We start from the raw sequence: 25,946 nt of genomic DNA, 5'->3' as shown, positions 1-25,946 counted from the left end.
TTCTGATGAAGAATATCCAAGCTTCGTGAAGATATTTTCCGAAGCTACACTTCCGAAGATCAATAGTGTATCTCCTTGTGACTTAGCATGATTTTCCCCTTTTTCAAAACATTCTTCTGAAGATCGATATTGTGTCCCCTTCTTGTGCCATATGCAGCATGATGTATGATGCTTATGCCATGCGAAATGATGTGATGATGTTATGCTATGTAAAATGGTATTTATTCCGAAGATACATGCACATCCCTGTAATAAAACACATAATCTTTTTAAACCAGCGTTGACTTTTCGCTGTAAGCCTCCCTTAGGAGCTTCTTCGCCTTTTACTTCAGCGGAATCAGCGTTTATTTTTCGCTGTAAGCCTCCCTTAGGAGCTTCTTCACCTTTTACTTTCAGCGGTATTCGCGTTGACTTTTCGCGCTTCGCCTTTTACTTAGGCGGTATCAGCGTTTATTTTTCGCTGTAAGCTCTGCATTCCCTTTGGAACGACTTTGGAGCAAAAAACTTACACTGCGCTCCTTTGGAACGGCTTTTTGTAACTTCAGCAAACTTACTCTGCGTTCCTTAGAACGACTTTTTGTTGCTTCGAAGAATTTTTGATAATTCGAAGGTCCTCCTTGTTATCGCAAATCTTTAAGCTTCAACAACTTAAGCCTGTGGAGAAAATATATTTTCCTTGTGGCAAACAACGAAACTATTACATGAAATTTAAAAAATGTCCTTTATTACACAGAAAATAAAACTGAATGGAAAAGACTACTATCAAGGTAGGATATTTGTCAATAGATGTGCTTTGACTCTGGCACAGTGCTATTGACTGTGCGAGCTTCGGACTGTTCTCTGAAGTCCCTTTGGTGTTGAGCATATTGGCCCCCTTCTGGCTGCTGGCCTTGTTGCAGCGGTGGTGGAGGTGGAGGATGTTGCCAGGAAGCTTGAGGTTGACTCGCCGAAGCAACAGAAACTGCAGGGTGGTTGCCTACATATTCTGGGATGTAAGGCGAATGATACGAAGCAGTGTGCATGATTTGCTTCGGCTGAGCCTATTGTGCTGCAGCTTCGGCTATCTCCTTTTGCTTCTGGATGGTAACATGGCACATCCTGGTGGTATGGCCCTTGTTTTCACCACAGAACAAGCAAAATATTCTCCTTGGTTGATCTCCAAACCTTCCGCCGAAGCCCCTGGCGCCTCTGCCTCTTGGAGCTGGCGGCCGGAAGGAGCTTTGTTGTTGCCCCGAAGCCTGTGAGGAGCACTGTGGCCTTTGCTGCTGACTTCCCTTATCATCATTTTGAGTAGAGTTGTGAATTGACCTAACATGCCTCGGATAAAATCTTCCTCCGAAGCCCCTGGTCATTTCAGAAAACCTGAAAGCCTCCTCCCTTCTTTGATGAAAATCATTGTCGGCACGAATATACTCGTCCATCTTCTGGAGCAGCTTCTCCAAAGTTTGAGGAGGCTTCCTAGCAAAGTACTGAGCTGAAGGTCCTGGCCGAAGTCCCTTGATCATGGCCTCAATGACAATTTCATTGGGCACTGTTGGTGCCTGTGCCCTCAAACGCAAGAACCTCCGGACATACGCCTGAAGGTATTCTTCGTGATCCTGGGTGCACTGGAATAGAGCTTGAGCAGTGACCGGCTTCGTCTGAAACCCTTGAAAGCTGGTTAACAACATGTCCTTCAGCTTTTGCCATGAAGTGATCGTTCCTGGCCGAAGGGAGGAATACCAGGTTTGAGCAACACTCCTGACAGCCATAACAAAAGATTTTGCCATGACTGCAGTATTGCCACCATACGAAGATACTGTTGCTTCGTAGCTCATCAGAAACTGCTTCGGGTCTGAATGGCCGTCGAATATGGGAAGCTGAGGCGGCTTGTAGGACGGAGGCCAAGGTGTAGCCTGCAGCTCAGCGGACAGAGGAGAAGCATCATCAAAAGCAAAATTTCCATGGTGAAAATTCTCATACCAGTCATCTTCGTTGAGGAAACCCTCTTGATGAAGGTCTTTATTCTGAGGCCTTCGGTTCTGCTCATCCTGAGTAAGATGACGAACTTCTTCAGAGGCTTCGTCTATCTGCCTTTGCAGTTCAGCTAGCCTGGCCATCTTTTCCTTCTTCCTCTGCACCTGTTGATGAAGCATCTCCATGTCTCTGATTTCTTGGTCTAGCTCATCCTCTGGCGGTGTCGGGCTGACAGCCTTCCTCTTCTGGCTTCGGGCCTCCCGAAGGGAGAGAGTCTCCTGATTGGGGTCTAGCGGTTGCAGAGCTGGAGCCCCAGTTGCTGAAGCTTTCTTCGGCGCCATAGCGAAGGTTTATGATCGCCGAAGGTGTTCAAAACTCAAAGAGTGGAAGTGAGTTCACCAGAGGTGGGCGCCAATGTTGGGGACTTGTTCTCAAATGCTATGAATTAAGAACAAGGCAACACAAGAAATGTTAAACATTAAAGTCCTTCGTCCTTCGAAGCATTATTTCCCTTAGGACATAATGATTTTCGGACGAAGGTTATGAAGGACATACCTTCATAAATTCAACATATAATAATGAAGAAGGAATCATATGAAACACAAAAGATAGCATAAACCACAATGTATTATTATCAACTCATTTCTGTATTATTATTATAGAAAAGTAGAAATAATATCAAATTACAAATGTACCTTCGGCTTGAAAGAAGGCAAAAGTACAAGCGTGACGCAAAAGCAAATGCCAAGTCCGCGTCCCCAGTACGGGGGTACTGTTCACCTATTTATAGGCACGGGACACAACCCATATAAAATTACATCCATGCCCTTTACATTTGGTAGTAATTCTATAGTAATCCACCGAGGTCTGAATAGCCTTTTCATCTTTAAGTCGGTTTCCTTTTCTGCTACCACGCCGAAGCTTTCCTGCTCACATCTTCGGCGCTGTATCAACCTTCGTATTATTTGGGCTTCTCCTACTGTGATATCGACTCGAGTCCGAAGATACCTGTTCACACATTATACTAACATTATACTCCAGAAACACTGTTAAATCTTGTTTTTGAGGACCTTCGAAAGCCAAAGGCCCCCAACACTACCTCCTAGAGACGGACGAAAAGTCTCGGCTGTGAGAACCAAGGGCAATCCGACGCAAGAAGAAAGAAGGAGCGAACACTCACCAGGGACACACACCGGCGATCGGGACACATCGAGAGCTGGGAAAAGGCGGCAGCGTCTAACTTCCCTACCGTGTCGGCTACCCGCCTGTGGAGGTCGTCGACGGGAAGAGGATCCGAGGACATCTGCAAACCCTCCAAGTCAACCCCCCGCGTCATCTCCCAAAGCGGCAGCCGCCGCTCCGTCAAGGGGAGCACCCTCCGACGATGAATGGCGACAACCACCCCCGCGGCGGTGAGCCCTCTTTCTCGCAGCTCCTCCAAGGCCTTCAAAAGGGGCTGGAGATTCTTCTGTCTCTCGCGTGGGGCCCCGTAGCGCCAGTTCTTGCTGGCGGCGGTCACCACTCGTTGAGAAAACGACGGGAGCCTCCCGTCGTCATTTCGGAGATAAAACCACCGGCGCTGCCACCCTTTGTTCGAAGACGCAAGGATGGCAGGGATGTACTGCAGCGCCCGCGCCTGCCTCAACTGGAGGATGCAGCCACCGGCCCACACCGCCATGCGAACTCTTCTTTCCCCCGTCGGCGAGGTAAAAAGCTCCGCGGAGAAGAGATGGGTCCACAGGTCCCAGTGGGGAGCAATCCCCAAATATCCTTCGCAAACCGCCGCGAAGATGGCTGCTTGCGAGATGGAGTTGGGACTGAGATTGTGCAGCTCCACCCCGTAGACGTGCAGAATCGCCCGCATAAAACGACTTGCCGGCACTCTGAACCCCCGCTCGTGAAAGGAGACGAAGCTCAGCACATACCCCGGTGGCGGGGACGGGGCGGCTCTGCTCGGAGGGGCCATCCACTCCGGCTGCGAGTCACCGGAGAGAGGGCGAAGCAAACCATCAGCAACAAGGGCCTCCAGATCATTCACCGTGACGGTGGAGAAAGGCCACGGGTCGCGCGGTGAAACAATGGTCACCCGGTCGGCCATCACCAAGCAGAAGAGGTGGCGGCGGAGAGGACGAGGTGTGCGGTTTCCTTTCTCTGGCTATTCCCTCAGGTTGCGAAAACCTAAGTGGGAGGCGAGCAGCAGAGCGAAGAACCGTCACTGGTCCCTCTCCCGAATATATAAAGGCCCAGGCGAGACCCGTTCAACACTTCGCCTGAACCCGCCGCGAGATTCAAAAACTCAAAGACACTCGTTCCTCGAACGGCTCGCGCATGCACAACGACTGCCCCGCGGACCACTCGTCCCGTCGCATTAACTCTGTGGCAGGACAGGCGGTACCTTTGGCAGGTGAAGCAGGCGACGCTTCACCTCCGCCATAATGACCGCGTCAAAAAAGGTGTGCCACGTCGTTCGATTTTCGTATCCTTTTCCACTTCCTCTTTCTCTCTCTTGCCACAGGGATCGGGAAAGGGGATACTCCGAAAGGGATCCTTCTCCGTGAAGGAAGCGGGCCCCGAGCCCCCCTACTGATCAGAGGTTCGAAGGCTGGCCCCTCGGAAGGGTTCAACAGCCGCCTCAGAGCACTCGGGCTCCGCGCCCACTACTGGTCAGAGGTTCGAAGGCTAGCCCCTCGGAAGGGTTCAACGGCCGCCTCAGGCCACTCGGGCTCCGCGCCCACTACTGATTAGGGGTTCGTAGGCTGGCCCCCGAAGGGTTCTGACAGCCGCCTCAGAGCACGCAGAGCGAGGGATGACCCTGGGTACGTTCGATACATAACCAAGGCTCGGGCTACGCTCCCGAGGTACCCTAGGACATTTCCGAGACCGATGGGAACGATTTTGTAACGAAATCCCACCAGAGGGAGGCATCGAGCCCTCGGACCCCATCAAAAGGGGACCGGGTCCGGTGAATCACTCGCAGGTACTTTTGGAGCGCGCCTCCGGGCCACTAGCCAACCCCTAACGAATGGGGCACGAGCGTCCACTCGGATTACCCATTAGCAACTCACTGGAGACACCATGTTCGGCGCCCTCCGAGGGCAACATGGCGCTTTCCCTCCCTCCTCCTTGCGGAAAGGCGACGCAGGGGCGTATGAAAAAAGCCGAGTCTGTCCTTGACCGTCCTCTCACTCTGTGTGGTGGCTCGGGGGCTGCTCTCGCAAACCCGGCTCCGCCCAAACCGTTGACAGCGTCAACATACCAGCCCGAGAACTTGGGACTCGACTATGCACCCGGGCTACAACCAGTTCGCATGAGGGAACAACCAGACCGGCCGAAGCATCACGAAACGCGTTAAGACCTCGAAGGAGTCAAACCACTCCTTCGAGGCCTCGGGGGCTACACCCGGTGGGTGCGCTCGCGCGCACCCACTGGAACGAAACACAACCGAGAAAGGCCGGTCCCCTTGCAAAAAAGTGCGACAAAAGCCTCCAAGCGAGTATCAACACTCCCTTCGAGGCTCGGGGGCTACTGTCGGGGACCATAATTAGGGGTACCCCCAAGACTCCTAATCTCAGCTGGTAACCCCCATCAGCACAAAGCTGCAAAGGCCTGATGGGCGCGATTAAGGTCAAGGCCCACTCCACTCAAGGGACACGATCTCGCCTCGCCCAAGCCCAGCCTCGGGCAAAGGTAGCCGACCCCGGAGGATTCATGTCTCGCCCGAGGGCCCCCTCAAGCAACGGACACACCTTCGGCTTGCCCGAGGCCCAGTCTTCGCAGAGAAGCAACCTTGGCCAGATCGCCACGCCAACCGACCGTATCGCAGGAGCATTTAATGCAAGGATCACCTGACACCTTATCCTGGCGCACGCTCTTCAGTCGACAGAGCCGAAGTGACCGCAATCACTTCGCCGCTCCACTGACCGGCCTGACAAGAAAACAGCGTCGCCTGCGTCGCTCCGACTGCTGTGCCACTCGACAGAGTGAGGCTGACAGCACCTAAGTCCAGCCTCGGGCGCCATAGGAAGCTCCGCCTCGCCCGACCCTAGGGCTCGGGCTCAACCTCGACGCTGGACGACGGACTCCGCCTCGCCCGACCCCAGGGCTCGGACACATCCTCGGCCTCGGAAGACGGACTCCGCCTCGCCCGACCCCAGGGCTCGGACACATCCTCGGCCTCGGAAGACGGACTCCGCCTCGCCCGACCCCAGAGCTCGGACTCAGCCTCGACCTCGGAAGACGGACTCAACCTCGACCTCGGAGGAGCCTCCGCCTCGCCCGACCCAGGGCTTGGACCGACCACGTCACAGGAGGGGCCATCATTACCCTACCCCTAGCTAGCTCAGGCTACGGGGAACAAGACCGGCGTCCCATCTGGCTCGCCCCGGTAAACAAATAATGATGGTGCCCCGCGTGCTCCATGACGACGGCGGCTCTCAGCCCCTTACGGAAGCAAGAAAACGTCAGCAAGGATTCGACAACACAGACAGCTGTCCTTCCACAGGGCTCCAGCGCTCCTCCGACGGCCACGACATCACATGAACAGGGTGCCAAAACCTCTCCGACTGCCACGACGGCATGTACTTAGGGCTCTAGCTCCTCTCTGCTAGACACGTTAGCACACTGCTACACCCCCCATTGTACACCTGGACCCTCTCCTTACGCCTATAAAAGGAAGGTCCAGGGCTCTCGTACGAGAAGGTTGGCCGCGCGGGAGAGCGGGCCGGCGCATAAGGCTCTCCCACGCGAACGCTTGTAACCCCCTACTGCAAGCGCACCCGACCTGGGCGCAGGGCAACACGAAGGCCGCGGGTTTCCCCTTTGCCTGTTTCTTCCCCCCTTCCTGCTCCGTCTCGCGCCGACCCATCTGGGCTGGGACACGCGGCGACAATTCACTCGTCGGTCCAAGGACCCCCCGGGGTCGAAACGCCGACAATAATGATCTTCAGACGAAGGTCATAAAGAACATACCTTTATCATCTCAGTATGTGATAATGAAAGTAGAAACATATGAAACATAGAAAATAACATGAATAATCAAATGACATTATCAGAACATTTTTATTATCCTGTCATGAATAAATATTGACAGTATTGAATTACATTAATACCTTCGGCTTGACAGAAGATAAAAGTCCAAGCGTGACGTGCGAGTGAATACCAGTCAACGTGAACAGTTCAAAGTTACTGTTCATCTATTTATAGGCACGGGACGCAGCCCGGTCGAAATTACATTCATGCCCTCGATAAACAACTATAAACATGACATAAACTATCATGGACTGATCAGTCTTTTCCTCTTTAAGTCGGTGCAGCACTTCGTCTCAAGGCATGTCAATATGCCGAAGCTCCCTGGATAGTAGCTTCGGCCTGTACCTTCGTGCTCTGTCTGCTTATGTGCCAATTTGCCGAAGGTGTTTTTGCTTAGAGGACCTTCGGTGACGAAGCAGGCCCCCAACACTATCGATCAACCATGTGTCTTCCTAGAATCTAATTTGTTGCCCATTGCCTACCCTAAACTGACCCAAGAGAAGGAACTTCTCCTTTACATTCATAAGGCCAGCCTAGAAGTGAGAATCTCCTGATTTTCTAGTAACTTGAGATAAAGATTTAGTACCTAAATATTTGTTTGTGAGCATTTGTTGCCAAATTCCATCATCGTTAAATATCTTATAAAACCACTTACTTAGTAAACAAATATTCTTGGTGGCTAAATTGATTACACCTAAGCCACCAAATTTCTTTGGTTGACAAATGATATTCCATTTTGTAAGCCGATATTTCTTCTTACGGTTTCCCCTGCCAAAGAATTTGGATCGTATGAACTCTAGTTTCTCCAACACCCCACTGGAATCACAAAGAAAGACATCATAAAAATTGGTAGGTTACTTAAAACTGAGTTAAGCAACACCATATGTCCTCCTGATGATAAAACTTCCCTTTCCAATTGTTGAGTCGCTTTTCGAACCTATCAAGCACACATTGTCAGTCACTATTTCTCAGTCTTCGATGTGTCATGGGGATTCCTAGATATTTGAAAGGAAGTCTACCAATAACACAACCGAAAAAGCCTTGCATAATTGTCTTCACATTCTTTTGCTGTCTCATAACAAAACATTTCACTTTTTTGTGAAAATTTGTTTTGAGCCCAGAAAGATGCTCAAAAGTGGTTAAGAGTAATTTGACATTTCGAGCTTGTACTTGGTTGTGGTCTATGAAGATTACTATGTCATCCGCATATTGTAAAATTGATAGCCCATCATCTCAAATGGGGAACTATCCCAACAAATTGACCCCTTTCATTCGCCCGTGCTATTAGAATTGCCAACATATCAGCAACAATGTTAAAAAGGATACATGACATAGCATTCCCATGCCTTAATCTTTTTTGCGTATTAAAAAAGGACCCAAATCGTCATTAACCTTAACACCCACATGTCCACCAGACACGATGTTATGTATCCATGCACACCATTTAGGTGAGAAACCTTTCATGCACATTGCCTGCTGTAAAAAGCTCCATTTTACTTTATCATAGGCTTTCTCAAATCCAATTTTAAGATAATTCCATTAATTTTTTTCTATGAAGCTCATGTATCGTCTTATGAAGTACAATTACACCTTCTAAAATATTCTGATCGGCCATAAATGCAGTCTGGGATGGTTTAATAACTTTATATGCCACCATACCTATTCGACTTGTGAGGACTTTAGCAATAATTTTAGAACTCACATTAAGCAAACAAATCGGTCGATAATCCTAAATTTTCAAAGGATTGCACTTCTTAGGAATAAGGGTAATAACTAAGAAATTCAAACTATATACTGGAAGAGAGCATGAAAGTCCAAAAACATTGCCATCAGATCATCTTTGATAACTTCTCAGAATACTGTCCTTGATAACTTCCCAGAATACTTGATAACTTCCCAGAATACTTAATAAAATTATGCCGGAAAGTCATATGGACCTAGAGCTTTATTATGTTCCATTTGGAAAAATCGCCTGACGAACTTCATCTAGAGTGAAGGATGAAGTTAGTATCTCATTCTCAATATTAGAAACCTGAGGGATATAATTATGCAATGATTCATCCATCTCAACCGTTGTGTGTTCTGGTTTACCAAAAAGCCCTTTATAAAACTTAGTAATGTGTCTAAAAGCTCCTCCTCTTCAATAAGGACCTCGTTATCACCTTCCATCTGATATATTCTTTGATTCCAGTGTTTGCCATTTGCTAGTAGCTGGAAGTACTTAGTGTTATCGTCACCTTCAAGAAGGTGTTTTACTTTTGCCCTTTGGTATAACCTAATCTCATCTTTCTCTCAGAATGGTAGTTAATCTTTCATTAAGGTATTGTTTCATGGAAATATCATTAGGCGCCAAATGAGTAATTTCTGCCTTCTTATCCAACTCATCAATCAAAAGAGTTAGCTGTTTTTTCTCCTTTTTAATAGTTCATGTAGTGCTTTTAGCCCAACCACGAAGATGTTGATGTAAAGCCCAAACTTTATTTTGCCACCTTTCAATAGCAGAACTACCTCTCGTCTCTCGCTGTCGGATCGAGGTAACCATATCATAAAAGCCTTCTCTAATAAGCCAACCTAATTCGAAACTAAACAATGCATGATGCCCCTATGGATGGCAATGGAGAATTCCTCGTCGGGGAATACCTCCCCATCCCGGTCCGCCGCGACGAGAAAATTTTCTCGCGGGGATCCCACGAACACTTGCAGGGAACATTTCTTCCCCATCCTCGTTCCCCGGGGGATAAATCTCCGATGGGGATCCTCGTCCCCGCTTAAATAATAATTAGGACATACATCCTTTATTATTAATGTAAACATTGTCACTTATACATATTGCCAGATATAAGAAATTATTATGTGTACATCAAAATTAACACATTTGTACAATGAATGATATCTTAACAAGGTAATTATTTATTTTTATCATTAACTAGTGCACAAAACATAGTCACATGCATGTTTAACGGTCCCTGTGGAGAATGGGGATGTGGAATGCTTCCCCGTCGTTTATCTGTCGGGGAAGAGTTTTCCCCGTTTATGTCCCCGTGGGGAAGAAATTTCTCCAACCCCATCCCCAAATGGACAAATTCCCCGCGGGAAATCAGAGATCGGTTCTCCATTGCCATCTTATGCCCCTAATGAGTGTCCACCCTACTATTAAGAAGTGATGTCTACTAAGGGTAGTTTGGTTTCTAAGGACTAATTTTTAATCGCACCATTTTATTTTATTTTAGTCACTAAATTAACAAATATAGGCACTAAAATTCTATTTTAGTTTCCTTATTTAATAATTTAGGGACTAAAATAAAAAATGAAGAGACTAAAAATTAGTCCTTAGAGCAACTTCAGTAGTTCTCTAAAAGACTTCCTAAATCAATAATTTAGGTAGTTAAAATAAACTTCATTTTCTAAATTTAGCAACTTGTCATCTGACCTCATTTTCTCTCTATATTTGGCAACCATTTAGCGACTCTCTAAACAAAAATATTAACTGCATTATGTAGATAATAAAGGTAATTGATGATATTTGTAACTTAATTTTTTTATATAAATAGATACAAAACAAAACTATAACCTATATTAACAATTAGAAAACTCATATTTTTTTACTCCCAAAATTATTTAGCAACTGTTTAAATCTGTGATTTAAAGAGTTAAAGTTTACATAACTATTGGAATTGCTCTTACAAACCAAACAAACACCACACTAGTGACAAGTTCCTTGACAACTAGTTCTACTGTATTGCTCTTACAAACCAAACAAACACCAAGACAACTAGTTTACTGTCTTCCCTCCTCCCAAATCCCAAAACCTGATCCCAGCTCCGCCGCCGAGCAAAACCCTAGGGGCTTCCTATAACGCCGCCGCCGCGATGGACGACAGCCTCTACGACGAGTTCGGAAACTACATAGGCCCAGAGCTCGCCGACTCCGACGCTGATGATGACTCCGACGCCGCCGGCGCCTCACCGTCCTCCACCGCGTCCCGCTCGCCGTCCCCCGCGGCGCGCTCCCCGTCGGGCTCCCCCTCCCGCCCTGCGGCGCTCATGGACGTCGACGAAGACGAGGGCGACCCGTCCCAGCAGGCCGTGGTGCTCGCCGAGGACAAGAAGTACTATCCCACCGCCGAGGAGGTGTACGGGCCTGGCGTGGAGGCGCTCGTCATGGACGAGGACGAGCAGCCGCTCGAGATGCCCATCATCGCGCCACCACGCGTCGTGAAGTTCGAGGTCGGGACCCGCGCCGCGGCCACGTCTACCTACGCGTCCACCGACTTCCTCCTCGGTCTCGCGGGCAACCCCGCGCTCGTCCGCAACGTCACTCTCGTCGGCCACCTCCAGCACGGGAAGACGGTGTTCATGGACATGCTCGTAGAGCAGACACACGAAGTGGACACCTTCGACTCCGAGGGGGAGCGTCATGTGCGGTTTACTGACACAAGGGTGGACGAGCAGGAGAGGCAGGTCTCCATCAAGGCTGTGCCAATGTCGCTTGTTCTCGAGGGGGGAAACGGTAAGTCATACCTGTGCAATATCATGGACACGCCCGGGCATGTCAACTTCTCTGATGAGATGACTGCGGCACTTCGACTTGCGGATGGGGCTGTGCTCATTGTTGATGCTGCCGAGGGAGTAATGGTAATGCACTGACTTTTTGTTTTGTAGTCATTTTTTTGCTATAATGATGCATTATGCTGAAATTACTATTGTTAACACACATTTTAGAGAAAATAGTGGATCATGAGGACATGAATCTGTATGTAGTACAATCTGGTCAACCTAATTCACTTCAGCAAAGACTCAACATCCCATTGTATCCCATCCAACTTAGGGCACTTCACTCTATTTCGATTGGAAGGGAGCAAAGTTTTCTTTCAGCGTAACAGAAATTTCTCCAGATGTCCGACCCATACATTCTAAATGAGCAATGGGTGACATTGCTGAAAATACTAAGATAGAGGTCTCAGCTGTTGGCATATTCCAGGCAGAGCATTTGTTTTCACCCACAGATCAAATCAGATAGCGATTAGACTAATTTAATCTCTGTGTCTACTGTTTTGAGTGTGATTGGTAAATGGTGATAACTTGCTTGCTAGATTTGTCTAAATACACCTTATTGTGTGCTTGGGAACAGTGTACTAATGCTTCATGATGTTCACAAACTTGCTTCATATGCAAGGTTTACACATGTGCTAACTTTATAGACTCGGTTTAGGCAGATGTCATTATATTGGGATTTGTATTGTAAGCTGTGTTTAGCTTGGGTTTAAGATGTCAGCGCATTTGTGGATTTTAAGTTGTCAGCGCATTTGTGGATTCCGATGCATTGAGCACGTTGATTATCATATGGTTACATCTGTTGGATTAAAGGCCATGTTCTTATTTGTAATGATTCGATTTATGGAACGTCGTGTGAACCTATAGTAGCGAATGAGCTTTAAGTTGAACGTGTAGGTTTTCAGCCATTATGGGCAGAGTAAATTAGCCACATGTGAACCAACACTCTCAGAATTTGAAATACCCAGATAACATGAATACATGATTTTGTCATACTGCAAATTGCAAGTTTGGTGATTTTTTGGTAAAGTAAGTAGCTTATGATGTTCATGTTTGTGTTGAAAGGTGAGAACATGAGATTTAGATTACCAATGGTTTTAGAAATTACAAGATGTGGGGATATTGAAAATAATTTTTTGTACTTTCAGTTTACATGCATGGTAGACAGCTAGAGTGTACTTACCTCTGTTGGTTATTAGGTTAATACTGAGAGGGCAATTCGTCATGCAATCCAAGAAAGGCTTCCCATAGTTGTTGTGATTAACAAGGTACGTTTTTGCTGCCCCTTTTCTATTATGTTCCAGTAACTACATGAAATTGAAGTTTATGCTTACTGTGTGCTATTACAGGTTGACAGATTGATAACAGAACTAAAGCTGCCCCCAAATGATGCATATTTCAAGCTGCGGCATACTCTAGAGGCAATTAACGATCTTATCTCATCGTGTTCTACTACAGTAGGTGGCACTCAGCTGGTGGATCCTATTGCTGGAAACGTATGTTTTGCAAGTGGTGCTGCTGGCTGGTCTTTTACCTTACAGTCTTTTGCGCATCTTTACTTAAAGATTCATGGGGTTCAATTTGACCATGAGAAATTTGCATCTCGCCTATGGGGAGACCTGTATTTTCACCCTGATTCTAGAACCTTTAAAAAGAAGCCGCCAAAGGAAGGAGCTAACAGATCATTTGTTGAGTTTATCCTTGAGCCTCTGTACAAAATTTATAGTCTGGTTGTTGGTGAGCAAAAGGGGAATGTGGAATCAAAGCTTGCTGAATTGGGTGTCACACTGAGCAATGCAGCTTATAAGCTAAATGTTAGACCTTTGCTGCGGTTAGCTTGCCGCTCAATTTTTGGCACTGGTACTGGTTTTACTGATATGTTAGTGAAACATATCCCCTCGGTGAAGGATGCTGCTGCAAGGAAGATAGACCACATATACACTGGACCACAAGATTCCTCTATTGTAGATGCCATGAAAAAATGTGATCCCAATGGACCCCTTATGGTTAACGTAACAAAACTATATCCAAAGTCTGATTGCAGTGTCTTTGATGTCTTCGGACGAGTTTATAGTGGCACAATACAGACTGGACAGACCGTGAGGGTCCTTGGAGAAGGCTATTCTCCAGATGATGAAGAGGATATGACTGTCAAAGAGGTGACCAAATTGTGGGTTTATCAGGCACGATACCGTGTTGCAATTAGTAAAGCCCCTGCTGGCTCTTGGGTTCTCATTGAAGGTGTAGATGCATCAATAATGAAAACTGCTACTATATGTCCTATGAATATTGATGAAGACGTGTACATATTTAGACCTCTACGTTTCAACACCTTGTCCGTTGTGAAAATAGCAGCTGAGCCTCTCAACCCAAGTGAGCTTCCTAAAATGGTTGAAGGTCTTCGTAAAATTAGCAAGAGCTATCCTCTTGCTATTACTAAGGTTGAGGAGTCTGGAGAGCACACTATTCTGGGGACTGGTGAACTATATCTGGATTCCATAATGAAGGACCTGAGAGAGCTTTATTCAGAGGTCGAAGTGAAGGTATGAATGATGCACTTCTCTAATCCCCCTCCTTTTTTTGAGGGGGGGGGGGGGGGGGGGGGTGAACTAATTTGATTTTTAGGGTGGACCAAATTGATTTGCTTTGATTCCTTTTGGCATGCAGGTAGCAGATCCTGTTGTTACATTTTGTGAAACAGTTGTTGACACTTCTTCTATGAAATGTTTTGCTGAAACACCTAACAAGAGGAACAAAATTACTATGGTAAGCATTTTCTTGAGTGCACTCTTTGTATTTTCTTTTGACATTTCCTGTGTTGATCTTTATTTGTAAATGCAAGCAACTGATATGTTATTGTACCTTTTGTCTTTATGGCATGATACAGCTTGCTGAACCATTAGAGAAGGGCTTAGCAGAAGATATTGAGAATGGTCTTGTTAGCCTTGATTCAAGACAGAAAGAAATTACTGACTTCTTTCGCCAACGCTACCAGTGGGATGTGCTTGCAGCAAGGTCAATATGGGCTTTTGGACCTGACAAGCAGGTGATATGCCTTAAAATGCTGACTGATCTGATTCTGTTTTGCAACCTTGGTTATTCTTTATTCCTTTTCTCACCATTTCTGGAGATCAATGAACCCATTGTGCTTCTGACCCTCAGTCAATCTCAGTGCTTGTTTTTGCCATTGACTTTGATTTGTTCCTATTACATGAATTATCCGACAATTCATCAGCCTTTTCATTTGATCAACACTATTTTCCCATCAGTTGTATTTCCATCTTAGAAGGGCAGACCTGGTGCGGTGGTGAGAGCTGTCTCAGAGTCACCAGGTCATGGGTTCGAAGCGTTCTCTCTGTATTTGCGGAGAGAAGGCTTGCCTCAGTTTATCCCTTCTCCAGATCTCCCTTATGTAGGAGTCTCTGGCACTAGGTCTGCCCTTTGTATTTCCATCTACTGAGTACCTGGATACATTTTACTTGACATGCAGGGTCCTAACATTCTTTTGGATGACACACTTTCAATTGAGGTTGACAAGAACTTGCTCAATGCAGTGAAAGATTCAATTGTTCAAGGGTAGGGCTCTGCACTCTTCAGTTAGTTTAGTCCATTTGGAATCCTTTACATTGCCTTTTTTAACCAGATTATTTATTAACCTATACATAGGTTCCAGTGGGGTGCTAGAGAAGGTCCTTTGTGTGATGAACCAATTAGGAATGTAAAATTCAAGATCTTAAATGCAAACATAGCTCCAGAACCATTGCACCGTGGTGGTGGTCAGATAATTCCCACAGCACGTCGTGTTGTCTACTCTGCATTCCTTATGGCTACTCCTCGCCTTATGGAACCTGTGTATTATGTTGAGGTCAGTCCTAGTGCTTCTATTATACACAAGGATGTGGATACATGCACATATTTTAATGCTACCTGGTTTCTATTTTGTTGACATATCTGACGACTGATGATCTTATGTGTGCACTTGGCAGATCCAAACACCAATTGATTGTGTCTCTGCAATTTATACGGTGCTATCCCGGCGGCGTGGTCATGTAACAGCTGATGTACCCAAGCCAGGCACTCCAATATACATTGTTAAGGTAAGGAACACAGTGAGCTCTATTCACCCTTTGTCTTCCTTCTGGAAAACCTTTGTGATAACAGCATGCTAGTGAACCAATCTAGTACTATTTTTTGAGTAATGATATTGTTTCTTTGTTTTCCAGGCATTTTTACCTGTTATAGAGTCTTTTGGATTTGAGACAGATCTCAGATACCATACACAGGGACAAGCCTTTTGTTTGTCAGTATTCGATCACTGGGCTATAGTTCCTGGTGATCCCTTAGATAAGAGTATTGTCCTTCGCCCTCTGGAGCCAGCACCTATGCAGCACCTTGCCCGTGAGTTCATGGTAAAGACCAGGCGAAGGAAGGTAAGGGATATAGTTGATTTATGGCAACCATATATTCGTAACTTTTATCGTAGTTGATTTATAAGCAACCATATAATTTGCTCCCGTAACTTTTATCATACAGTAAAAATCCTTGTCAGTGTTATACTAGCCATAATGCTAACTGTATGCACCATCACACTTGCAGGGCATGAGTGAAGATGTGAGCATCAATAAATTCTTCGACGAGGCCATGATGAATGAGCTGGCCCAACAGGCTGCTGATATCCACTTGCAAATGATGTAGTCAAAAAGCGAGATGAAGTGCACACGTGGAAGATGCAAATGCCCTCAGCTTCTTCATACCATACATGCTGCAGATGGGACTGCCGGAGTTCCAGTCGCACCTTTATGCTGGCATTTGCCCCTACCTGTTTCGTTTTGATTAACACATTATGATTGCTGGGTATCATGTAGCGAATGTTTAAAGTGGGTACCGTATGCAAATCATGTATGTACTGTACTAGTTTTTACACCATCTGACCAATCAGCACCCTTGAGGACAGAGACTATTTTTAAATGTCTTTATTGAACTCTGAGCGGCAATGGCATCTTCGCCGGTGTAGATTTGTAGTAAGATTTTACTTATTTGATCCCTTTTTGCTTTTCCTGCTAAGTTTCTTGAAATCGCACCACTGAAAATATTCTGAAAGTATCATCTTAGCATGTGTTCTGTTCCGAGCATGGTTCTACAAACCGGTTGGGGGCTAAAAACCGGTCAGCGCCGATAAATAATTTATCGTGATTAATCGGAATAAATTGATAGAAATAAGCCAAATTTAAATCTCAATTAGGTTTTATTATTATTTTGAGTGGTTTAGGAACGGTTTATCGGTCGATACAATCCATTAATCGGTCACCAATTTGATAAGACGCAGTAGTGCGTCAGAAATCAGACCTCTTGTTTTTTTTTACAAATAAAGCACATTTAGATTATATTATAGAAGCTGGAGTCTATTTTAAGAATTTCAAGTCTATTTCAGTTTCTATCAGGTCCAAATCTACAAGCTTTAGCTTCAAAACAAACTCAAACTAGAGATCAGTTTCGTGAAATTTTCGAAACTCTTTAAAGGGCGTTTCAAAAACACTGTTTTTATACCTCCTCATGAAATTGCATCAAAATTATCCACCATACCATTGGTTACATGACCTACCGATTTGTGTCTTTTTCTCCACTCGCTAATCATCAATAGTAATTAAGGAAACTCACACAAATTAATTGTATTATAGAAGTTGAAGTCTATGTGCAAGCCAAACACTCTTGAACCCTGTCTTACCAATCCGTTGAAGCTGTTTTATGATGAAGCTAGAAAACCAAGACTGTAAATTTTGAAGTGAAGCCCTTCCAAACAGGGCCTTAGGTCACAAATTTTTTTTTAAACAAAAAGTAACCTAAATATTATCATAAATCCAATAACAACATTTGGCGGTCCAAAATGCGTTACATGACACGGTTTCATGGTTTAAATACATCATTCCCACAGGTGCGCATTCCAATGATCATGTGTCGTGTTGTACTCCTCCGATGATAACAACATGTCGTTTGGTTCACGAAATGTAACGTAAATGGTAATGATTCACACTCGAATAACAACGCTAACAAGTTTGAATAAGACGATATCCATTTATAGTGTCGTATCGATTACGGTTGAACTTAAACAAACATGATTTAACGTTATCGTTTACTCATTACGCTACCAATATGTGAACCAAACGGCACCGTGCGCCATGTACTTCGTCCAAGTCTGCCTGGTCCACGTAGAAGTGTACTCCACGAGTCCACCAACTTTTGGTAGTACTCACACTCGTCCCATTGGTACACCCACCTCATCAGATGTCGAGTTACTTCACCGACCGGATAATTCATATACGGAAGAAGGGGTAAAAGATGAACCTTTTCTTTTATTGCTAGAATAGGGGTCCAATACGCTTGCTCTAGGTCGTGGTGTCCCATCCCATGAGCGCGGTCATACACTCCTTAGGTGCGTCGTGATTTTGGTTTTGTGGTAGCGTCTTCTCCTTCCTAGAAGGTGTTTTTCCAAACATGGCACGAACACCGTGTCGGTGTTTGGTACTGATGGCGCAGTACAGGGCAAACCACACAGTGCTTTTGGGATGATGGCAACATCGAAGGCAGCTTGATGGTTCGTGCAAAGCACGTCGGAACACAGAGAGTTATACAGGTTTGGGTCGCTCGAGCACGTAATACCCTACGTCCTGTGAGTTTCTAGAGGATGTATTGCTTGGAAGTTGAGGAATACATGGGATTACAGAGGATGAAGATGATTGTGGCGTGGGAGTTTACTGTTTTTGTAGGGGTTCCCTCCTAGCCATATATTCTACTAAGGAGGGATCACCCTACACAATCTCAAAGCATGATTCTTATCTATCGTCTTCTACTAGATGCGCGCCACGTCTTCCGGCGGTTAGTTGGTCTCCATGAGGTCTGGGCGTACACTACATGCACGCGACACGATCTTGGGATCCTTCGCACCCATGTGTGCATCTCTTCTGTCGCTTTCGGTTGTACCCCACTGAAGCCCACTAGGCGCCTTACAAGCAACCCAGTGGGGGCCTTGTTGGTGGCCAACGAAGCATAGCAATGCCATATGATGACCCGGGACATATCTATCCCTCCACCCCTTTGGAGGAGCCAATATCCGTCTCATACGTGTCACCACTCCCCTTCCACTATTTCTTGAAAGTGTTGCTTGAAACGTGTAGCATGGCCCCCTTCTTCTATTTCTTGCAATACTTGCTCTTGAATCCGAGATATATATTGTCCCCGTTTTCCCAAACCGGTTCGATCCGATCTGACATCCCCGAAAATAGAAATAATATTAACTATTATTACAAGTAGCAACACCAATGTTAAAAAGACTTGAAGTTAAAAGGGAGAAAATCCCAAAAACCTAGCTACTAGAGGCCCCCGGTTTATCTTTATCCGAGGTTGATTAATCGGCTAACAAGGGTGGCTAATCAGCAAAATTGCCCGGTTTATCTCTTTTTTCATTTTTTGAAACTTCTTTGATTTCTAATTTAAAACCCGTTGCGTGTTTTTCAAATTTGGTTTCAGCGGAAAGTCTTAAAATAGTCTATAGTATTTATAGAAAAATTGGCATCATTTTTTTTCAAAATTTATAAAGTATCCCAAATTCAAATGGGTAAATCAGTGATACGGTCTTACCGGCCGCCACCGATTAGTATTTTTGTGTTAGGTTGAGGCGATAGGTTTGTCCAAATTTCTTTGTCCGGTGGGATCGAGAGCTGGTGGGATCGAGAGGGATGGTAGATGCCATTGTTATATACTTGTTGGCACTTTTTTGGGTCAAATACCAACGATCCTAGATCCCGCTCGCGGGGAAAGAGACCTTGGAGATCTCTCTGAGGGGTCGCAGACCGTCTGTGGTAGGTAAACAGACCATCCATGACTACGCAGAAAGCTCTGCTCTTCTATGCAGGTTTGTAGACCGTCTAAGTGGAGATGGCGGACCGTCCACGAGGGCGGAGAGGGTTTCGTGAATCTCTCGCATAACCTAAATCTCGTCTTTTAGGAGGGGCTCTATCAAGCAGGAAAGATCTTAGGATTGTCCTCGGATAGGTAGTCCACCTAAGAAGCCTCTAGATAACGTAGAGCCGAAGAGATATGAAGATTTAGGTTGAGGAATACTAAAACTAAGGCTAAATTATTCCTACTCCTAATGCATAAGGTAAAATTGGGTTAATAGATTGATTGTATCCCTTCACACACACAGATTACATATATATATAAGGGAGGTCTGGACTGGTTCCTAGGAGGTTTCCCACATCTTCTTGCGAGATTCATTAGTGTAATCACGCATGGGATAAAGACTCCCGCTTGAACCAATCTAATTGCAGACCGTTCGAGCCATCTTGTGGACCATCTGGAGCATGCCGTCCGGGCGTCTAGGTACCAAATATGGTGCTCAACACATGCTCCTGCCCTTTGTTGGATCTTAGCGAGCCAAAAGCACCTAGTACAATACTACTTGATGTGAGAACTTCAGTTTTCTAAGCATCCTGTCATACACTAGGGTGATATTGATTTAGAAAACAATCATTTAATGCTTTAGATAACTTGTTAGCATATATGCAATACTAGAAACTACATGTGCAATTATGTAATGCCCTTCCCAGATTGGGGTCCATTTGCCAAACTTTTGGTAACTACTCCTTAATGACAAGATTGTTTTCTAGACAAGATCTCCGACCTGGAATGACATAGCATTTACCTTCTTATTGCAGGCTTTGGTAATAATGAACTTATCTTTCTCAATCTCCTTCAAGGCCATCATCCTATTGTCAGACACCTCATCGATATTATCCATCATTAAATCATGATAGCCATCGACGGATAGACCATTTTGCCTAGCGAACCTGATAGCATTCAAGCTTATCTTCAGAGGCAAAACAACTTTATGCCCATACATAAGCTCAAAAGGAGAAACCTTAGTAGTGCGATGCTTAGATATTCCACGAGCCCGCAAAAAAAGCCTCACACAAAACTTTATGCCATCGCCTAGGATGATTATATATTTTCTTCTTAATAAGGCTAATCAATGTCCTATTACTTGATTCAAACTGGCCATTGGCTTGAGCATAATATGGAGATGAATTGAGTAACTTAATCTTATATGATTCGACAAACTCACACACCTCTTTGGACATAAAAGAAGTCCTTTGATCTATAGACAAAGTTTGAGGAATGTTGAATCCATGAATAATATGCTCAGTTACAAACTCAATTACATCCTTGTGTGTCATATTCTTCAAGGCAATGGCTTTGGTACACTTAGTGAAATAGTCTGTAGCAACTAGTACAAACTGATGCCCCTTGGACATGATGGATGAATCTCACCCACAAAGTCTAAACCCTAGCCTCTAAAGGGTCAAGGCTTGATGATGGGATGCAATTCGGCGGCAGGAACCATCTGTAAATGACCATTTTTTTGACACACTTGACATTATTTGTAATATGTAAAACAATCGACAATCATATTAGGCCAAAAAATCAAGCCCTTCTCAAAAGACACTTCATTTTTGGAGTCGATTGATAAGTACCGCAAATGCCTTCATGTAGTTTGGCTATGGATAATATAGCATCATTAGGGACCAAGCACTTAAGCATAACATCGCTAGTAGTTCGATGATAAATTTCATCATCAATGAGAACATATTTAAAAGTTGTTTGTCGAATACTCCAATCTGCTCTAACATTAGGATCCCGCAAATAAGTAATCAGGGGTATCCTCCAATCAACCATATCGGCCATATCATTAGCAGAACTAGCTAAAGCCATTACTACGATGCTTCTATTAACGGTGGATAGTCTGGTGGTTTTGCCTAGACGGCCTAACATGTACACTGCGGGCGGTCTGGTGACTCGACCTAGATGGTCCAAAACTTGTGGCTTTGGCACACTCATAGCTCTGATTATCATCTTTTAAAAAATATGGAACTTCCCTCGAGTTTTATGGTACCTTGAAGCTTCATGTGCTAAGTCATTAACTCTAGACTTCTCAATTCTAGATATATATTGAATGCCAAATTCATCAAAGTAATGTATTATGTATGAGGACCTTTCAAGATAATCATTCAAATTACCATCTAAGCATTGATATTCTCCTAAAATTTGGTCGACAACTATATGAGAATCACCAAAAAACTTTTGCATGCTTTACTCCATATAGTCTAAGAGCTCTAAACCGAATAAGAGATCTTCGTATTTGGCTTTATTACTAGTGCAATAAGCTTTCAATTGGCTAGAGAAGTCAAAAGTGGCACCCCTTGGTGAAACAAGCATGATGTCAATCCCTTGTCCTTCTTTACAAACTGACCCATCAAAATATAGAGTAAAGGGAGTAACAGTAATGTATGAGACATCTAGCTCATAAGAATCATCAATCCGATGCTCTACAATGAAATCAACTACAACCTGACCTCTCATAGATTTTAAAGACTCGTAGGTTGTCATATTCTATAAGTGCATAAGCCCATTTACCTATTCTACCACTCATAATTGGGTTTTGCAACATACATTTAATCACATCGGTTTGACAATCGATAGTACAAGAGCTAGATAGTAGATAATATCTAAGCTTAGTGCATGTGTAAAACAAGCAAAAACATATATTTTCAATAAAAGTATACCTCGTTTCACTATCCACCAGCCGATGAGTCAGATAAGCTATGATATGCTCCTTCCCTTCGGTCTCCTTAGTAAAAATAGCTCCAATAACCTTGTCCTCGGCTGCTACATATAACCTAAAAGAAACTCCACTCTTTGATGCCTTAAGCACCAGAACCGAATATAAGTATTCTTTAATTATGTCAAAAGCATGCTACTGCTCTGCCCCTAAGTGAATTCGACACTATTCTTAAGCCGAAGGACAGGAGTAAAAGCATCAACTTTCCCAGCAAGGTTAGAAATAAACCTTTATAAATAATTTACTTTGCGAGAAACGTTTGCATCTCAAGTTTACAAGTAGGAGCGCCCATGTTTTGAATGGCTCTAATTCGGACGGGATTTACTTCTATGCCTTCCTCATGAATTATGAACCCTAAGAACATTCTAGCCAACACCCAAAAGCATATTTGTGTGGGTTCATTTTTAAACCATATTGACACATCTTCTCAAATGATCATTGTGAATCGACTAAATGGAAATCAAACTCAACTGATTTGACAACTATATCATTGATGTAGACCTCAACGATGTTCCCTAACAGCTCATGAAAAATCATATTCATAGCCCTTTGATAAGTTGCGCCAGCATTCTGTAGCCCAAAAGTCATAACAACCCACTGAAATAAACCAATAAAGCTGAGATACGCAAAGGACGTTTTAGACACATCTTCTCCAGGCATAAATATTTGATTATATCTGGCATTATCATCTAGAAAGCTAATAATTCTATTACCAGATGCATTATTAATTATGATGTTGGCTACATGCATAGTGTATTTATCTATAGGAGTTGCTCTATTTAAATTTGAAAATCAATAAATTTCCTGAGTTTGCTGGAGTCCTTCTTTTCCACTGGCACAATATTCGAGGCCCAGTCAGTATCCCCGCAAGGCTTGATAAAACCAGTTTCAGGAAGTTTGTTAATTTCATCCTTAATCTTTGGGTATAAATCTGGACGAAGTGGTCTTAGTCTATGATTGAATGGTCGAAATCCGGGCTTATTTGGTAATCTATGTTCAACTAACTCCCGACTTAAATCTGTCATTTCTATATAACTCCAAGTAAAACAACCAACAAACTCACGTAATAATCCGACCATTTTTCCCTAGAATCGGATTTTAGGTTTTTGTTTACAAAAGCTGGGCTTGGTGTACTATCATTTTCTATGTCAACCTTCTCCAAAGCATTGGCCAAAGTAAATCCCTGTCCTAATTTATACAAATCTCTAAACTCTTATATTACGCATAAATCAGAGGAGAATTCTACTCTCTTCTCATGTCCGGCGGTCTGGATAGCGAATCCTGACAGTCCAACATCTGAACATGCTTTTTGTTTCCTCTCTACAGGACTTTGGACCGTCTAGGCATAGGGGTCAGATCGTCCGGAAGAGCGTCCAAAAATTGGAACCCTCTCTGTGGGACATCAGACTGCCTAGCCTCAGGGACCGGATCATCCATAAGGACATCCACAAATTGGAACCCTCTCTACAGACCTTGGACTGTTCAACCTCATAGCTCGGACCATCCTCGATATCATAAGTGGTCTGATTTTTTTCTTTTGGCATATGCATCATATTTCACTTAGGATTTAGTTGTTTTTCTACCAGCTCTAACATTACATGGGTGAACCCTTCTTTACAAACATTTATGAATTGATAATCAGAAAATTCTACCCTTGCCAAACATTTTACAGAATCATATGCGCATAACACAGGGGCATTAGCCATAGTGCTACAAGTCGTTGCATCCACATGCACTGTTTCGACATTGTCACCGACTCATTGTATTAACATATGGTGCAACACAAAAGGTACTAAAAGTTGCCTAGAGGGGTTGAATAGGCAAAACATAAAATGAAGCACCCTCACAAGGCGCTAACACTTTTCTAGCTCAATTCACTTGGATGTACATTCTTAACTTGTGTTGCCTTGATTTTCAACGCCTTCAGGGGATTGAAATCAAGTATCGAACACTAAGGCTCCTGTATTAGGATACCATACAAAGTGGTCGACTGCTTAGACTGATGAATGGTTCTACATGAAGGCTGATAGCAAGGCAAAGAAAAGTTTAAGAACATCGTGATGTTCTCGATGAGATTGAACTTCGGCCTTACAAGTCCACTCTACAACATGAGCATAGGCTCTCCATCACAAGTGGCTGAAGTTACTTTTAGGGTTGTCACTAAGCATATTGGCACACGAGACTTAGTGCAAGAGTACCTTGCCAACAAGGTGCTCCCGACACTAAGCGGCTGGGGGATGCCGAAGTTGAAAGATGATGTGAATAAGTCAGACTTTGTAACGTTACCTTATCGGTTCAAATTTCAAGATACTTTCAGCGGTCCTTGCACCGAGTGGCTAGAAATGATTGAGACGATGTGTAATGAAATAGTTGGTAATTATATGAAGACGAAAGACCAACTGATGACAGCTGCTTTTGGTAACCAAGAAAAGTGAAGGTTGAATTGAGTCATGGATGCGCTATGATTTGATTATCTAGATTATAAGAAGTTTTCTGAAGAAGAAGTTGCTGGCATAAAAAGGAAGAGAACTATCAATATCATGAAAAGGTAGGGTGAGAGATCAGTGAAGGAGGATAAGAGGAAGAAAATGGCTTCGAGAAAGCGAAAGGGAGCTTATGAGGGTGAATCTTCGTAGTTGGGGCCAAAATCCCCTGCTGCTGTCTTTTCCCTTTCTTCACACTTATTGCGCCTTCGTCGCTCTTCATCCAAGATTTCTTCTCTGCAGAAGCTGGTTACTTCGACCTGCATTTTCGTTGTTTGTGTGCATAGATGAAGCTTCTAGCTTCGGCTGACAGGCAGCTTCATTCAACCAATATCTTACGCCTAAAATAGCCGAAGATATGCTTCGTCTGGCTATCATTATACACTTGAAACACACTTAATTATGTAATACAAATATTTTGAGGACCTTCAGCAATGTAGGCCCCAAAAGTAGCCCCTTGCGGGATGAGTTCTTTTTTTCATAACGAGCTTAGATCACAAAAATTGTAACTAGGAGGCCTTATGCCAAAGGTCCGAAAAATGTCTTCCCAAAGCTCGACAGCTCTGAATAGTGGGACCCAACAGTCAGTGAGTGCATCGGTTAGAACCAAAAGGATGCGCATATAAAAAGGGGGCGACACCGAGTGTCATTGGCATGAGTTTTTGTTGTTTGCATTTACTACTGCCAGCGCTTGCTCCATCTTTGAAGCTAGCCTCAAACATCTTTGCCACTTTTGAACTGGCCTTAGCTAGATGGAAATCATTCGGTTTTCAATAGATATGGTCGGAGAGCAACGTGTTGCTGACACCTTCGTCAGATGCGCCAGAGGCAAGGGTTGAAGAGTTTGCTTTAATAGTGGGAGCTACTGCCTCCTAGGCCGAGGCCGACTCTATGAATCTGTCTGAAGACATCGACAATATTGACAATGAGGAGGACAACATAATCATACGCCCCACAAAGCCAAGCGATGTGGACTTTGGAAAATCCAAGATCAAAGGAGGACATATTGAGGTACTTAACCGTTTTGAGTATATTGACAATGTTGATTGGGTGTGGTTAGGAGGTGACGACTTAGTGCTGAATCCAAAGGAAGACAAAGTTGTCATGTTTTAGAGATTTCTGAAGGCTGGCCTTAGATTACCTCTACGTAAGATGAAAGCACCTTAGTCTTATCCTTGGCACAAGAAGAATAAGAAATATACATTTGTACCAAATGAAAGAGACATGATCAAAGGTATATATATGAGCTAT

The 25,946-nt window shown here is 44.2% G+C and overlaps 1 protein-coding gene across 1 annotated transcript; it reads left to right on the top strand.

Annotated features, from left to right (window-relative positions):
• Positions 1-10,748: 10,748 nt before the first annotated feature.
• On the top strand, positions 10,749-16,582 carry LOC103638709 (116 kDa U5 small nuclear ribonucleoprotein component-like). Its single transcript, NM_001394737.1, has 10 exons — positions 10,749-11,618; positions 12,737-12,805; positions 12,887-14,080; positions 14,205-14,303; positions 14,425-14,583; positions 15,028-15,113; positions 15,204-15,402; positions 15,524-15,634; positions 15,761-15,967; positions 16,134-16,582. Exons 1-10 carry the CDS (start codon positions 10,854-10,856, stop codon positions 16,230-16,232), a joined length of 2,988 nt encoding a protein of 995 aa, NP_001381666.1. The 5' UTR covers positions 10,749-10,853; the 3' UTR covers positions 16,233-16,582.
• The last annotated feature ends 9,364 nt before the right edge of the window (positions 16,583-25,946 follow it).

The sequence above is a fragment of the Zea mays genome, chromosome 9 (assembly GCF_902167145.1).
Source record: "Zea mays cultivar B73 chromosome 9, Zm-B73-REFERENCE-NAM-5.0, whole genome shotgun sequence".
Classification (NCBI taxonomy): domain Eukaryota; kingdom Viridiplantae; phylum Streptophyta; class Magnoliopsida; order Poales; family Poaceae; genus Zea; species Zea mays.
Note: the sequence above shows the minus strand (reverse complement) of the source record. Positions and strands in the feature narration are given on the sequence as shown.

Bases quoted from the DNA above. Each gene is read 5' to 3' on its own strand.
- LOC103638709 (NM_001394737.1), top strand. From the start codon at position 10,854: ATGGACGACAGCCTCTACGACGAGTTCGGAAACTACATAGGCCCAGAG. The intron at 15,114-15,203 runs GTAGGGCTCTGC...ACCTATACATAG, and splicing joins AAAGATTCAATTGTTCAAGG to GTTCCAGTGGGGTGCTAGAG. The intron at 15,968-16,133 runs GTAAGGGATATA...TCACACTTGCAG, and splicing joins TAAAGACCAGGCGAAGGAAG to GGCATGAGTGAAGATGTGAG.